Raw genomic sequence first — 17,322 nt, 5'->3', positions numbered from 1 at the left:
ATTTTATATGGGTCGCGGTAATTAGATCGCAGACATATTTTTTGAGAATGACCCAAAAGTATTATCCTTCTTTTCCCTTTGTAAATATTATACTTTTAATATTATCTTGTTTCCATTATCTGTTTATACTTGCACCTCTCAATAAAAATATTGCATTGTCACCAGACTTACATATGTATGCAAATTTTTAGCTTTATTGGAAGTCGGGAAGTGGGTCTAATCTAACTTGTAAGATTTTACCCGTACATACGTACATAGTTAGGTTCATTGCAAGTTAAATAAAAGCTTGTAAAAAATAAAACGTTTTTTACAAACCGCAATTGTTTTGCAAATGGCGCCTCACGTCTATCAGGCCTTGGTGCGATAGCCGTTATCAGGCATGGACGCCATTGGCTTCTATTGCCATGAAACGAAAGTGTTACAAGGTGTTTAGTCCATTGCATTATTATGGTTTTGATAGGATTAGTATAGTTTTGTAAGTAGGAAATGTAAAATAATGGTTGATTTCTAGAACATATGTGGCTTTCTAATTTCATGTGCATAAGGGCCCTTTTCTGATGGAAAGCCACCTTTACATGCAGTAAAGTTAATACCTACTTTACAATGTGTTTCAACAGGCAACTAATACTCACCGAGACAATTCTAACAAACCCGTAAGGTAGCATTGTTTAATCATAGAGTTCCTATGGTCACCTCCTGTGTCCATCATTAGACCAGCTCGATGGTACCATAATATTGCATTGTCATCCAAGTTACATATGTATGTAAAGTTTCAGCTCAATCGAATAATGGGAAGTGGATCTAATTTAGCTTGCAAGATTTGACCTGAACATACAGTCATACATACATTGCAAATGAAATAAAAGCTTGCAAAATTTCATAAGATAATTGCCAACAGTCAGTTGGCTGTGTAAACGCAACTACATATCCAATAATGTAGGTCATAAATATACATTCTGGTAAATTATGACAATTCTCACCTTTAGACAATTCATAAAGAGAGTTCAACGAACTTACGTCATTGTAAATATTGTAAAGTTAAAAAATATCATTATCAGTTGTCATGTAAATGATTATCTGGGCACAAATGTTTTTAAAAACACTAGTGTGTGTGTATATCGGAGTGCATGTTATTTTTCGGGTGTGTTGGTATGTTTATCTTAATTGTATTTCAAAGTAAACATCGTGATGGCTTGTATTGTTATAGCTGCTTATACTAAAAACTTGTGTGTAAAGTTTATCTTATGAAATAAAACTATGAAAACGGATTATATCGCGTATATTGAATTTATACTACATCCCGACATTTCGAAAGGGGGGTTTCAGGGGCTCGAAACGTCGGGATGTAGTATAAATTCAATATACGCGATATAATCCGTTTTCAGTTTTATTTCATGAGTAACTATCGCGGTAACTGAAGACAATATTAGGTTTGTCTTAAGGGGCCCACTGACTATCAGTCGGCCGGACGATATCGGCCTGTCAGTTAGAACAAAAAATTTACAGTTACCGAACAACTGACAGGCCGATATCGTCCGGCGGACTGATAAGTCAGTGGGCCCCTTTATGTTAAATGGTTTTCGAATTTTTACTTTTCGAGTGTTTGGGTGCGTTGGGGTAATGTCTGCGTATATTTTAGAAATATGGACAGTATGTCCGTGTTTATAGACTCCAAATACATGATTTATAAAAAAAACGCTTACAGTATATTGACAGAATCCGTAATAGTCTATTCGTCACGTGTAGTAAATTTTACTTTTTATATATAGTTTAGATTGTATTAATGTTTAGCAATAATAAATTACATATATGATTCTTAACAATGTGTTAACGCCCTTTTACTGGCATATAGAACAGCAGCGCCAAGCTAAGGATGTAATTATTCATTTATATGCACATAAACACAATATCATTTCACAATGAGCTATGTTGGGACTATTATTAAAAGGTGCAAAAACCTCAAACAAATAAATATTTCATAAGAACAATACGTGTGTACATATTTACAAACATTATTGTGAAATTGAAGATGTCAGTATTTTAACGTAAAATAAACGCTTGTTATTTATCTAGTACTTGCACTGCCGTTGCCGTTGCCGTTTTAATGAAACCTGTAATACAGAGTGTTTTTTAGGGTTCCGTACCCAAAGGGTAAAAACGAGACCCTATTACTAAGACTCCGCTGTCCGTCACCACTGTCACCAGGCTGTATCTCATGAACCGTGATAGCTAGACAGTTAAAATTTTCACAAATGATGTATTTCTGTTGCCGCTATAACAACAAATACTAAAAAGTACGGAACCCTCGGTGCGCGAGTCCGACTCGCACTTGGCCGATTTTTTATCCCTTAGCAATATTTTGCGGTTTAAATAAATTTATATACAAATACATATTGAACGACTTTTACTATGGGACCAAAAAGTTTGACACTCCCATATAAATATTACATTTCTGAATAAATGAATGTGCTCAACAACAGGGGAATAGGGGATAAAGCAATTATTATTTTTTTCATTTTTGTTTTTTAAGTAATCTACTTCAATCGTTCGTTTTCGTGGTAAACTATTTATTTTTATATTTATATTTCTTTGTTGTTATTATACTTTTTGTATGTCATAGTTTATCACGAATAAATGCGATGATTTCTGATTTCAAATACATTTTAAACTGAAATAGTTGTCATACACTAAAGAAAGAAAAAGTGACTAAGTCCACCGGTGGCCGAATGTCTACAAACATTTTACGTGATTGTTACTCCATATAAAAATGAACTGTCTTAAGGGGCCCACTGATTATCAGTCCGCCGGACGATTTAGCCTGTCAGTTAGAACAAAAATTTGACAGTTCCGAACAACTGACAGGCCGATATCGTCCGGCAGACTGGTAATCAGTGGGCCCCTACTGATTCGACGCGAGAGTTACATAGGCTAGAGGTAAGGACTAACAATTGAAATTGGCTTATTATTTTCACGGCGACAGAAAAATTAAAGAGCAGCAAACTATTTGCAACTAAAATAATAACTTGTCAGCGACACAGATTAATAAATAGTTACTACGTAACAGATACATCATTCCCATACAAAAGCGAAAATACCTACTCTATAATAGCCTACAAAAACTTAATAATAATACCTGCTGCTCAGGACGAGAAGAAATGTACCATAAGTATGGCGCACAAAGAGTCGAGACTGCCTTGCTCGCCGTGCGAGCCACGTGCCAACGCGTCATCGTAAGAATGCGCTAGGGTTGTACTGTTACTTATGTTATTATTGTAATAAAACGAATGTTGCGAATCAACCATATTTTATATTAGTCAATCAAATATTTAAAAACAACACTTATAATACCTGACTCAAAAAACTCCTTAATTTACGATTTATCTACTTATGTTCAAAGAAATAAATAGTGACAAAATTCATAAATATAGATTTAAAATACTACTCACCTTTCTTTGTCTCTCGGAAATGAAAAAACCGGCCAAGTGCGAGTCGGACTCGCCCACCGAGGGTTCCGTACTTTTTAGTATTTGTTATTATAGCGGCAACAGAAATACATCATCTGTGAAAATTTCAACTGTCTAGCTATCACGGTTCATGAGATACAGCCTGGTGACAGACGGACAGCGGCAGCGGAGTCTTAGTAATAGCATAGAGTAACTTATACTAGAGCGGTACTGTCATAGTAAATTTTGTAACCCATGTAAATTCACTGCCATCTGTCGACACACTTTAAAACTAAAAATGAAGATTTTTAAAAATACGATAGAATGTATTTAAATGTAGATAAATGATTTTTTTATTTGCATTCATTATTTTTATGATTTTGACCCATGTTCTTTCACTGATATGCGTTAAAATTGTTAAATAACAAACGAAACCGTAAACGCCATCTATACGACTGTAGGCCAAAACTAGTAGCGCCCTCTGAACGAGAATCAAATTTTCTTGATTTTCGAGGCACGTTTTTTCCTTAGACTGTATCCATTTATTACGGAGTTATATCTATCTTTGGTAATAGGGTGCCGTTTTTACCCTTTGGGTAAGGAACCCTAAAAAACGAAAAAATTTTCTTTTGTTTTTTGACTTTTACACCCATCTACTGCACAATAATTACGTGGTTTCGGCATTTCGAAGCGTAAGCGCGGGAAACGTGCGGTGCGAGCGCTCAGGCGGGCGTTCGGCGGCCCTCTGTCGATTATATCGTCGACGATACGCCGAGCAGTAGGCATATAGCGCGTGGCTTTGAGCGAGTGAAGGAGGCCTGTCAGCGATTAAATATTTTGGCAATCATTTATATTAAATGAGCTTTAAACTAAGGATATTTTAAAATTCAAATAATGGCAGCTACTTTAAGGTAGCAGAAATAATAAACAAGATTACTGAAATCATAGGCGAGGTACTATGAATAATGACTTGGCGACTAATATTAGCAGAAGGATAACAAACTTTATATTAGTGGCAACTACAGGTCTCCATCTAAAAAAGCATTTTGGGCTTTGTTTTGCTGGCAGCTTAAATATTAAAATGGGTGCTATATAAAAGTAATGGGGAGTTATTTTTTTAGTTTTCGAAACCATAATGTAATGAAAACGGCGACAAGCGCGTTCGTTTGAAGTGGAGTGCGGGTCGCGTATTTACAAAAGCTAAACTATTTCAGTCACGCCTCAGATTATAATCTAAAATTACACTAAATCAGTAGGTAGGTTAGGTTCGTTAGGTAGCTTTAAATGCCCGAAGGGCAAACCGCCCAGAAATAGGAGCTCCGCGAAGCGGGGCTCCGTCTAGTTAGCTGGCCACTAAATAAAACTATAGACCAAAATTATTATTTATACATGCAATTTTCAGCTTTGATTAAAGCTCTTAAAGTGTCGCACAAAGTATTTTTTTTATGACCTTGATTTATTTTATATGCAATCTCCATTGAACAATTAGAGTAGGCCATTTTCAACTTTTTATCCGCTGTCATGTTTCCGCTTAATTAGTTAATTCAGTCGCCAAAACAATAACTCGATGCTAGTTTATATTGAAACAAATCCGAAAATTGATTACTTAGCTGCTACTTTTTACTTTATACTAGTCTCCGCAATTAGTCGCCAACTTATTATTTTTGCTACCACCTTTAATTTTTTATCAATCCCTAAATCAGATTAATTTGTCGCCGCGTTAAATACATGCCATTGAAATTCATCATAAATATAAACGTAACATTGATATGAAGTTACAACACTGTATACAATTTTCTAACTGCGCATAAATGTCTTGAAAACCGTGCCCTACAGTTATTTCTCACACCGAATGCATAATGTATATTTTATTTTAATTATCCATTCTTAACTTGCGCCTGCGTTGATTTTCAAGTAGGCAAATATTTAACTGTACCTATTAAAGTTCCCATGTTATTTTGTAAGATATGATTTATGAGAATGAATGCAAATAATGTATGCAGTTGCTTTGTATTAAAAAAAGAATCTTCTAAATATGACAAATTGTTTTAGACATTAGGTAGTGCAAACACAAAGTTGAATTATTTAATATTTTTTTAATTTAAAACTAGTGACCGGATGGCGGATGCAAATTCACTTATAATGAACAAATTGTATCCAGCAGCCGCGTTTTTGACCGAGCGTAGCGAAGGTGCGCGTTTCAGCTTGGGCAAAAACCCTTTCATAATATGTACAGCAGGTTTGATAACTGCAATTTTTTTGTCGTTGCAATTTTTAGAATTTTTTCAAAATGGCGGAGCCGTGGGGTTTTTCGAGGTCAACAGCTCACAGGGCCACTAGTAATTAAAACATCCGGTTTATAAAGCTCAAGTCAATTCTGTGTAATTTAAATTATTTTAAATAAATATATTCACAGACCTGTAACTATAAATAAATAATTTCTTTATTCACACAGCAACGTGGTTCATATTTTTTTGTTGATAATTAAAAAATATGGACCTCGGCTTTTTTGTTAATATATAAGCTGGGTAAGTTATATTTAAACTAAACATCTTATTAATTTAAATAATAAACATCACCTTTGAGGGTTTACCAAAAATGTTTAAGTAGTTGTCAAATAACTAACATAGGATTTTTTGTTTCAGTTAATCTAAACGGACAATCAAAAGTGGACATATCACATTTCGATCTGCTCAAAGTTCTTGGCACAGGAGGTAAGTCACAATTTTATAAAATAATCGAATTTAAACTGTTGTTAGACATACTAACATTAAATAATTTTACGGTTTAGACTCGCTTGTTTTAGTCACTCGCGCGACATGTTTCGGAGAGCCTAGGTCTCCTTTCTCAATCACTAACAGACACTAACACTTATATAACAGTGCGAGCAGTGTTGACGACGACGACGGCCGTGTATCGCGTACTCTAAAGGAGCGTACTACTGAGTGCGCTAGTGCGTAAAAGAGCACTTTTCGTGCATATGTCCAAAGTTGAAATAGAATAGAATAGAATAGAATACTTTATTCGTAAACACACACACAGACAATAGACATACATTAAAAGAACATGAAAATAAAGTGTCACGAAATGGCCCCATCTCAGCATGCTGCTGGCGACTTCCAGCGCTGATCTTCCGATGAGACCATCAGGTGAGAATCACGGAAGGTAACAGACAAAAAGAAAGCAACATAAAAGAAAGAGACATAAAATATGGCGAAAAATAAAATTACACATCGTTAGCTTAAATAGCCATATGTACTGTAAAACATTGCACTAGTTAAATAGCCATATGTACTGTAAAACATTGCACGATACACGTGCGAATAGGTAATTCGCAACTCGTGTCGATTTAAAACACTCCTTGCGGTCGTGTTTTAATTTCTCGCCACTCGTTTCGAATTTCCTCTTTTCCGCACTTGTATCGTAAATAACTATTATAAAATAGTTTAAAAAAAATGTGAAATCGTCTAATTTTGCCTTGCTAAAGGTTTATCCAAATCAATATGGGGCATTTTCTATGAAAAGGGACCTTATTCTCTATGGCACTTACGCCTCAAAGCATTGAATTTATATCGGAGCATCGTTAATAATGGCGTAAGCGCCATTGACAATAAGGCCCCTTTTTATAGAAAAAAGCACATATTATCTATCAAATAAGAGTTTGTGAACTGGTAGAAATAGAGTTGGCCCAAGCGAACTCTGCATGGCATTTGCATTGACTAAGTGTGGCAATGTCATTATTAATCTGAAATATCTCTGGAAATATGAGGTTTATAATAAACACTCCGTCATCCCTCACTAATCAATTCGGTGCAAAGTTAGCTTACACGAACTAGTAATCATTCCATTTAATATGCAAGTACGGAGATTAGTAAATATTAATCATTAATATGTTAATTGAATGAATATCCTACAATTGTCTATTTTATCAGTTATGTATTTAACGAGAAAATGTACCAAAAAAAATAAGCTGTCGGCATTTTTCAAATTATGGGTCGCGCTCGCGACAGTCGCGACGCATTGGTGGGCCGCGAGTGAATATTTAGTGGGCCCTGAAACTCAAACTACTGTGGAATCTGAAAGTGAGCGATATTTTATGCCCCCTTTTTACGACGGTCTAGAAGTGGGTCCCGAATTTGGCAGTTTTTGTTAGGTGAGTCGAAGCCCAGTCAACTTTCGGAACCACTGCGCTAAGCAATTAAGACTAACTTATTCCTATTCGACTGGAGTACACCGTTCATGGTTCACAAGAACTGCGTGCCTATGGAAATACGGACAGAGGTCGTTGACCTGCCGCATGGGGTGTTTATTAGATAATTGGTTCCGAGCTTTACTAAGACAGCTGATTCTTTGAGTTAGTATTATTAAATGAGGCAGTGGTTTGCGAGATTAGACTTTATTACTAAGTGTATACAGTCCACTTTTAAATGGCAATGTAGATTCATTTATTTAATTCTGTATTTATGGTTTCTGGGTGAATTTTAAGTACCTATTAAGGTGGACGTTCGTGTGCTCATCACTGTCCCAGTTCATGTCACCTAGCTTAAGTTATTGTAAGTTCAGTTTTAAAAATAAAAATGGCTTCTTTCCATTGGGGCAATTTATTCAGTATCAAGGTATGGAGAGCCAAATTATATGACGATCTAGCAACATCAAAATTGTGCTCTTAGAGCAAAGCAGTGTATGTACGGTGATAACTTGATAAGCTCTTAGTATAGTCTGCGTCTTCTTAAATGATTTTTACGTCTAAGGCCCTAATCTGTTAAACAAAAGCCATTGTTTCTTTTATGCGAACAGTCATCCATTGTGTGCCATTGTTAGACACAATGGCACGCGCCGTGGCACGAGCTAGAGACAATGGCACACAGTGGCTAACCACTCGCACAAAAGAAACAATGGCTTTTGTTTAACAGATTAGGGTCTTAGACGTAAAAATCATTTGAGAAAATGTATACTATAAAGCGATAGCTAGACTTTACAAACAGCCACGTGGACTGCCGGGTGTTGACTACAGAATGGTTGTACGCGATTCGAGATTAATTCTTCATTATCTGCACACTTTCACATTAGTTCACTGCATAACAAGCTATCAATATTACACTTTAAACAACATTAATGAGCAAAAAACAAAAATACTCATGAGTCATGAGTGAGACGCCATTTTAACTGTCAATCCTACGAATAGGGTCAAACTCTTTATTTTTGGAATATCATGGCCTGGATGTCTGCCCCTTACGCCAAATCCCATAGAACAAAACTAGAGTCTAGAGACAGGTAAAACCTATGCTGGCGACATAAAAACCTTTGCAAACTCCATTCGATACTTTATTTTATTATTATTAATTGGGGCATTTTCTATGAAAAGGGATCTTATTGTCCATGGCGCTTACGCCGCACAGCGTCGCGCGGCATTGTATTTATATCGGAGCATCGTTTATAATGGCGTAAGCGCCATCGACAATAAGGTCCCTTTTTATAGAAAATATCACAATGTATTAAACACTTCTTTTAAATTGGAAATCTGTTTACTTATTTATTTCCATACGTAAACAACATTGTTTTGAACGGTTTGTTTGCGCAACGGCCGTTTCCATTTTTCCATGAAACAACGTCAACACTCATTGACCATCGATGGGTCTTAAGTCTTTGACATTAAGGTTCATGATAAGTTAACAGCGAATTGCGAATTTCCCGTGTTTGGGCGGCGGAGTTCGGAACTGAAGCCCGAGCGGTGTGGTCACGTTGGCAGTAATGCTCGGTTGTCATGCCTTTCAGTTTTCATGAACGTATTATTATTAGATGAGGCATTTTCTATGAAAAGGGACCTTATTGTCGATGGCGCTTACGCCGCACAGCATCGCGCGGCATTGTTTTTATATCGCAGCATCGTTAATAATGTCGTAAGCGCCATCAACAATATGGTCCCTTTTTATAGAAAATACCACAGACTATGTCTAATTAAATAAATATAAATAGATAATTGACCAAGTTCCACAGTAAAGGGGCCCACTGACTATCAGTCCGCTAAACAAAAATTTGACAGTTCAGAACAACTGACAGGCCGATATCGTCCGGCGGACTGATAGTCAGTGGGCCCCTTAAGGCTTGTGTTTTGGGTACTACTTAAGACAACGATATTTAAATAAATATTAATAAATACTTAAAATAGGAAACGCCCATGACTCAGGAACCAATGAGTCGCTTAATTTCAAACTCGTATAAATAGCTACTATTGATTCTGACTGTACACAAGCCATATCCAGCGTTATTTGCAAATTCCAGGTAGGGTGGCCATTGTACTGTGAAACGTGTATTAAGTAATAGCTGACATAACGGTTGCAATAATTAGTACGCACGCTATTAGGTACGCTAGCCGCGTATTTAATCTGTAATGCCTAGTGCTTCCTTCCTTCCACGCATGATCTAAAACCGATACATCATCACCGGCTTTTACTTCCTGACTCTTATGTATATGAATTTAACTTAAAAACCGGCCAAGTGCGAGTCGGACACGCGCACGAAGGGTTCCGTACTATTACGCCAAAAACAGCAAAAAAATCACATTTGTTGTATGGGAGCCCCACTTGAATATTAATTTTATTCTGTTTTTAGGGTTCCGTACCCAAAGAGTAAAAACGGGACCCTATTACTAAGACTCCGCTGTCCGTCTGTCCGTCCGTCTGTCCGTCTGTCTGTCTGTCACCAGGCAGGCAGGCAGGGTGACAGACGGACAGACAGACAGCGGAGTCTTAGTAATAGGGGTCCCGTTTTTGCGCTTTGGGTACGGAACCCTCATTCATTATTTTATTATTACGGAACCCCGAAAACATAACTTGGTTTGAATTGGCTGAGATGCATAAGATCATGTCACCACAATGTGTGCGTGCGTGTTTCAATAAGATCTTGGAGACTGTTTTTATTTCCGTAACTAAGAATAATACGATATACAAGAAATTCTATTTAAAAACGCTCAGATCCGTTTGAGAGATACGAGACCACAGATAGACACACAGACACACACACACACATGTTAAAACTTATGAAGTATGAACATCTTTTTTGAGTCAGTGGTAAAAAAATTCTTCGGCAGTAGTCCTAGTTCAAAAGATTGGGAATGTTAAAAGCGTGTAAACTTTGACTTTACGCAATTAAAAAGTTGTCAAAAATCCTTAGTTACAAAATGTAAATACCGATCATTGAACTCTAACTATCTCCGGTCATCTCTTTGACCGATTACCTATCCTTATCTATTCATGAGTGAGAACAGAGATAAGCAATATGTTTCAATTATTTTATTTATGCGGAACTCAGAAAATACTGAGAGCCTACCTCTCAAATATACAAGGGCGATAGAATGGCAGATAACGAAATTCTATGTTGGCGGTATCGGTAGGCCTTCTGCTTTGTTCCAATGAGATTGAAACCATTGAAACCCACATGTGGTAATACTAACAAGTTTATCTCATTGATTTATTGGTAACAAACCCTTATCAGCTTCACTTTTTGTAGTTTTAAAAATATTTGTCGTATCAGTGACTAAAAATAAAATAATTTTACGGTTTAGACTCACGTGTTTTTAGTCATTCGCGCGGCATGTTTCGAAGAGGCTAGCGTTAATGTTGGGTACAATAAAAAAAATTATAATATAATATACGTATAATAAACTGCCATTGCTCACTGCAGAGAGGTTTTCGGAACTAACAAAAATCTGTAAATAAAATACTCTATGGTTTATCTTGTTCACTTTCTGTATTATTTCAAAACGGTCCCTTCTGCGAAGCTACTCTTGTGCTCATTGGACAATTTTGCGGAAAAAATGACGACAATAGTACATTACGATACAAGTGCGAAAAGTAGGAAATTCGCAACGAGTGAGTGGGCGATTAAAAAAAATCGACACGAGTTGCGAATTCGTTCGGAAATATCCCCACTTATTCACAAATAGTCATACTTGTTATGGCCATTTTTTGCCCGGATGCTGCACTTCATGATAAAAGCAAGCCGCTTTGCACAGTGCTAGTAGGGACCAAACTGAGTGATTTGACCCGCAGCAGCGCAAGCTTCACCCCTTAGGAACAGAGATGGCGCCACTTTTTTTAAAAAATATTTCAAAAAATTCTACAAGCTAAACCAATGAACCGATTTAAATGTTTAATATCTCAAATGAAAGCTTATTATATACATTACTTTTAAAAAAATACTCAAAAAATATATACTGATTACTTTCGACAAAAAACGGCATCTTAGGTTTTTTTTTTACTCGATTGATAGTTTTTACTTGGTTTCTCAAAAAAAATGTATGAAACATGAATAGCTTAATGCATGTATATATTACTGAATAAATAACAAGTATTATAAAAAAAACCCGACACCGATACCTCTCATACTTCACGAAATATAAAAGTTTGAATGTGAGTGTAAATTTCTACAAAATATATTTCAAAAAATTCTACAAGCTTAACTATTTGACCGATTTCAATGTTTAATATCTCAAATGAAAGCTCATTATATACATTACTTATAAAAAAATACTCATAAAACATATACTGAACCCTTTTGGCAAAAAACGGCATCTTAAGTTTTTTTTCTTACTCGATTGATAGTTTTTACTTGATTTCGTAAAAAAAATTATTATGGAACATGAATAGTTTAATAAATATATATATAGTACTGAGTATATAAAAGTATTACAAAAAAACCCGACACCGATACCTTTCATTCTTCACGAAATATTTAAGTTCAATTATGCACGTTCTTACAAATAAATCCTTTAAAAGAAATCTTCAACCGCAGTAAGTGCACTGATTTTAATATGAAATGTGTCATATGAAAAGAGATCACCCAATTTATTTTAATAAATATTTTTTTTTAAATAAAAACTGAATAAAGTTTTTTCCTGGTGGTGAATTACAAAAAATATATAACAAATCTAAAATTAGGAATTATTTTTATTTAAAGTGACTACATTTGTAAACAAAAAACTTAAATGTCCTCTTCGGGTTCATATTTCATATTTATTTATTGCAACCATGGTTTTATAGGTATTACAAATTCTTGGTAGTTCCACATGGACCCCGTGGGGGCATAGCAATATTACATGCATACTTAGGATCTAATCTTAAATCTATGTGTATAATATAAAAGTAGGTCAATTTAGTAGTTTTATACATATAAGCCGAATTGAATCAGATAATTGTCAGTGTATTAAATACAAAAATAAACGGGCAACTAATTATTATTAGGTGATGTCAAATTATATGGTTCACCGGTAGATGTAAAACTGAAAAAGAAAAGTCGTTTTGAAGTACTCGTACCATTCCAATACTACAAAATCACTGATCATACATGAACTGGTTGCTGTAGATTACTGTTGAATTATTTTTGTGCCTAGTTGATAACCATTAAACCTATAATTTTGTGCCAGTCCTATAATTAGTGGTCAGCATGCAAAATAACCCTGGATTGAAAATTACATTAACTTACTTTTGATTTATACAGCCACATTTGCATGATTTACACTGGGCTGTGCATGGCCAGCTGACGCGACGACACCCACAATGCATAGTTTCGCAGCCAGATTTGCAGCCACAATGGTCCAAGAGGCTTAATTGAGACCAAATCGCTGTAATTGCCGACCATTCCGGAGTTCAACTCTCTTTTTCCTCAGTCCATCCCCGAAAAGATGTACATGGTATGGAAACTTCTAGTTTCAGAGCGTTTCCCCATATATGGCCCTCTTGGTAAGCTGCTCGAAGTGCATGTTTATAGAGAGCAGCTGATGTAGGTGGCAGGGTTGGCAGGTTCTAATTTCTCGGCCAAATCAGATTTGTTCCCTGAACGACGCCCTCCATTGACTGACAACGAAGGTGGACAAATTTGGTTTTCGTACTGAAAGAAATCGTTCAGATCAAGCTGCCTTTCTCTGGCCACTATAAAAAGACGGGAAAATAGGAGTATGTCAACTTTTAAGTTTTTAATTTTGTCAGTTGTCAGGTGTGTAACTACATATTTTAATTTTAGTATAAAGTTACCCTATATTTGTGTTATTGTTTGGCCAAACGGAACACATAAACGTAAATGAAGTTCACAAATATTTGTTTGCTTCAAAAAACAAGCTTGTGACAAGCCTGCCACCTACATCAGCTGCTCTCTATAAACATGCACTTCGAGCGGCTTACCAAGCGGGCCATATATGGGGAAACGCTATGAAACCAGAAGTTTCCATACCATTACCATCTTCTTGGGGATGGACTGAGGAAAAAGAGAGTTGGACTCCGGAATGGTCGGCAGTTACAGCGATTTGGTCGCTATTAAGCCTCTTGGACCATTGTGGCTGCAAATCTGGCTGCGAAACTATGCGTTGTGAGTGTCGTCGCGTCAGCTTACCATGCACATCCCAGTGTAAATCATGCAAAGGTGGCTGTACAAATCAAAAGTAAGTTAATGTAATTTTCAATCCAGAGTTATTTTGCATGCTGACCACTGATTATAGGTCTGGAGGCACAAAAATAATTCAACAGTAAATCTACAGGCACAAAAATTATCCAACAGTAATCTACAGCAACCAGTTCATGTATGATCGGTGATTTTGTAGTATTGAAATGGTACGAGTACTTCTCAAAACGACTTTTTTTTTCAGTTCTACATCTACCGGTGAACCCGAAGAGGACATTTAAGTTTTTTGTTTACAAATGTAGTCACTTTAAATAAAAATAATTCCTAATTTTAGATTTGTTATATTTTTTTGTAATTCAGCACCAGGAAAAAGCTTTATTCAGTTTTTATTTATTAATTTTTTTTATTTATTAAAATAAATTGGGTGATTTCTTTTCATATGACACATTTCATATTAAAATTAGTGCACTTACTGCGGTTGAAGATTTCTTTTAAAGAATTTATTTGTAAGAACGTGCATATTGAACTTAAATATTTCGCGAAGAATGAAAGGTATCGGTGTCGAGTTTTTTTGTATTACTTTTATATACTCAGTACTATATATATATTTATTAAACTATTCGTTCCATAATATTTTTTTTATGAAATCAAGTAAAAACTATCAATCGAGTAAGAAAAAAAACTTAAGATGCCGTTTTTTGCCAAAAGTATTCAGTATATGTTTTTTGAATATTTTTTTATAAGTAGTACATATAATGAGCTTTTATTTGAGATATTAAACATTAAAATCGGTCGAATAGTTTAGCTTGTAGAATTATTTGGAATATATCTTGAAGAAATTTACACACATTCAAACTTTCATATTTCGAGAAGTATGAGAGATATCGGTGTCGGGTTTTTTTTATAATACTTGTTATTTATTCAGTAATATATACATGTAATAAACTATTCATATTCCATACAATTTTTTTGAGAAATCAAGTAAAAACTATCACTCGAGTAAAAAAACAAACTTAAAATTCCCGTTTTTATCAAAAGTATTGAGTATATATTTTCTGAGTATTTTTTTAAAAGTAATGTATCTAATGCGCTTTCATTTGAGATATTAAACATTTAAATCGGTTCATTGGTTTAGCTTGTAGAATTTTTTCAAATATTTTTTAAAGAAGTGGCGCCATCTCTGTTCCTAAGGGGTGAAACTGCCGCTGCTGCGGGTCAAATCGCTCAGTTTGGTTCCTACTATCACTGTGCAGAGCGGCTTGCTTTTATCATGAAGTGCAGCATTTTGTTCATAACAAGTATGACTAAAAAGTCTATGAACAACCACGACGATACCCCGCGAGATACAAAAATAATTTGGCAATTACAACAAAAATTAATTTAAAATTGTACCAAGCAAGCCCAAACATGATGGCTATTAAGATCTATAACAAGCTCTCAGATAAAATAAAGAACGAAACATCTGAAAAAAAATTCATAGATAAACTCAAACAATTTCTAATAAATAAAAACTACTATAGCCTTCAAGAATTTATTGATGATATCGAAGAAACATAACAAATAAAAATCGTCGGTCTGCCTCTATTCACACTATTCACAGCAATGTAATGCGCATAATAAATTCCAGTAATACATTATATTATTATTTTAGCTAAGTATGTAGTAATGTTATGAATAAGACACTGATGAAATTAGGATTTTACATTGCAATTTGACATTTTTTTTCTACCATTAGCCTACTTATTATTATACGACATCAATAAATTGAAATAATAACTATTAATAATAAACTGACAAATCAATTCAATTAATCATTTACCAATATAATTATTTTTGACGATATATTCTTAGATTTAGTTTTAAGATTTGCGGTCATTTATTTTATTTTAACTTAAATTGATTACTAATAAGTAAATGTAATTAGCCTAGAATAATATTACTATTGTGTGCCCTTACAGGGTGTCATGATCTGATTTTATATTATGTAACACCTATTATGTACATGACAATACAATAAATAAATGATAAATGATTACCGTTTCGCACGTGTATTGTACAACGTTTTACAGTACATTTTATACTACGTCGGTGGCAAACAAGCATACGGCCCGCCTGATGTTAAGCAGTCTCCGTAGCATATGTACGCCTGCAACTCCAAAGCAGTTACATGCGCGTTGCCGACCCTAAAACTCCTCTCCCTCGTTGAGCTCTGGCAACCTTACTCACCGGCAGGAACACAACACTATGAGTAGGGTCTAGTGTTATTTGGCTGCGGTTTTCTGTAAGGTGGAGGTACTTCCCCAGTTGGGCTCTGCTCTAGATCTGGAATGACATCCGCTGTCCTGTGCCCTACCACACAAAGCGAAAGGTCATTCACAGTGCCCATACCTCTCTTATATTATGGCCCTTTAAATTTTCCGTAAAGGGCGGTAAATGTGACGTTCTCAACCAAAAGGTACCACATTGTCGCTTGTTGATAAGGTTGATTTCTAATTGAAGCTATATGGAAATAGCGCCTTACTGACAAGCGACAATAAGTACCCTTTTGGTTGAAAATGACACAAATTAGCACCATAAGTATGTACAGTAAATATCATTTCTCGTTCGCGCTAGTGCAGACTTCATCAAACTTAGACCTGTACCGCTGGCTATATTTTGACCCCTAGGTTATAAAAATATTAAAGTCAATTCTGTTTTCGCTTATGAATACTTTGTTAAGATGTAAATCTCACATTTTGTTTTGTGTCATATATATAATTTGCTTTTCTAGTAATTTGTTAATTTGTAGTAATTATTTTTTATTTTGAATTATTTTGGAGAAAAAAATATTCGAGAGAAAACATGTAACTGTGTTGCATTTAGAATAGTGTTTTTAGTGTGAAAACATACTTTGTGTCAATTACGTCCACTGCAATTTGATACTATGTCATAATATTCTAAATGACACAAAAAAAATTTAGAGTTAAAAAAAATTACTTAGGTCGAATTTAATCGTTTAAACAGGTCCATTAAATGATTTTGTGTCTTATTAAGGCATAGCTTCATAAGATATTTGATGATTTTGTTGTAACAGGCTGTCACCGTTACAAAAGAATATTAAAGATATTAGAGTTTACATCTTATTAATTTGAAATGCGGGATAAATAAGATATATGAATTTGTGTCACTTGCATCCACTGCATAAACAAATATTACAAAAATATTATTTGCATTCAAACGAAGCTAGCGGGCGGTCTGAATGGGCAACGGAGGCCGTGCAGGGTGGGGCCGCGGCGTGACCTTGCCGTACGCAACGCATGTTTACTTTGCCTGTGCGCCAAATTAACGCAACTTAATCAACGAAGTTATACTACTACAAGCAAGCAAAGAATGCGTCGAATTATCTTTTACCTATTTAAAACTTATAGATATTGTACAATGTCACCATTATGCAAAAGAACTGTAAGTACATGTTTGATTTGCGAGCGAGCTGGCAACATTGCGC

The 17,322-nt window shown here is 35.2% G+C and overlaps 1 protein-coding gene across 1 annotated transcript in view; it reads left to right on the top strand.

Annotated features, from left to right (window-relative positions):
- The window catches only part of LOC134751797 (ribosomal protein S6 kinase alpha-4-like), a 225,729-nt gene that overhangs the window by 57,352 nt on the left and 151,055 nt on the right, over window positions 1-17,322 (top strand). Inside the window, exon 2 of the mRNA XM_063687287.1 lies at window positions 6,089-6,157. Within this exon, the coding sequence (XP_063543357.1) occupies window positions 6,089-6,157 (69 nt within the window). The remainder of the gene's footprint in view (window positions 1-6,088; window positions 6,158-17,322) is intronic.

Source organism: Cydia strobilella, chromosome 23, assembly GCF_947568885.1.
Source record: "Cydia strobilella chromosome 23, ilCydStro3.1, whole genome shotgun sequence".
Classification (NCBI taxonomy): Eukaryota; Metazoa; Arthropoda; class Insecta; order Lepidoptera; family Tortricidae; genus Cydia; species Cydia strobilella.
The sequence above is the reverse complement of the archived record's forward strand: the minus strand, read 5'-3'. Positions and strand labels throughout refer to the sequence as shown.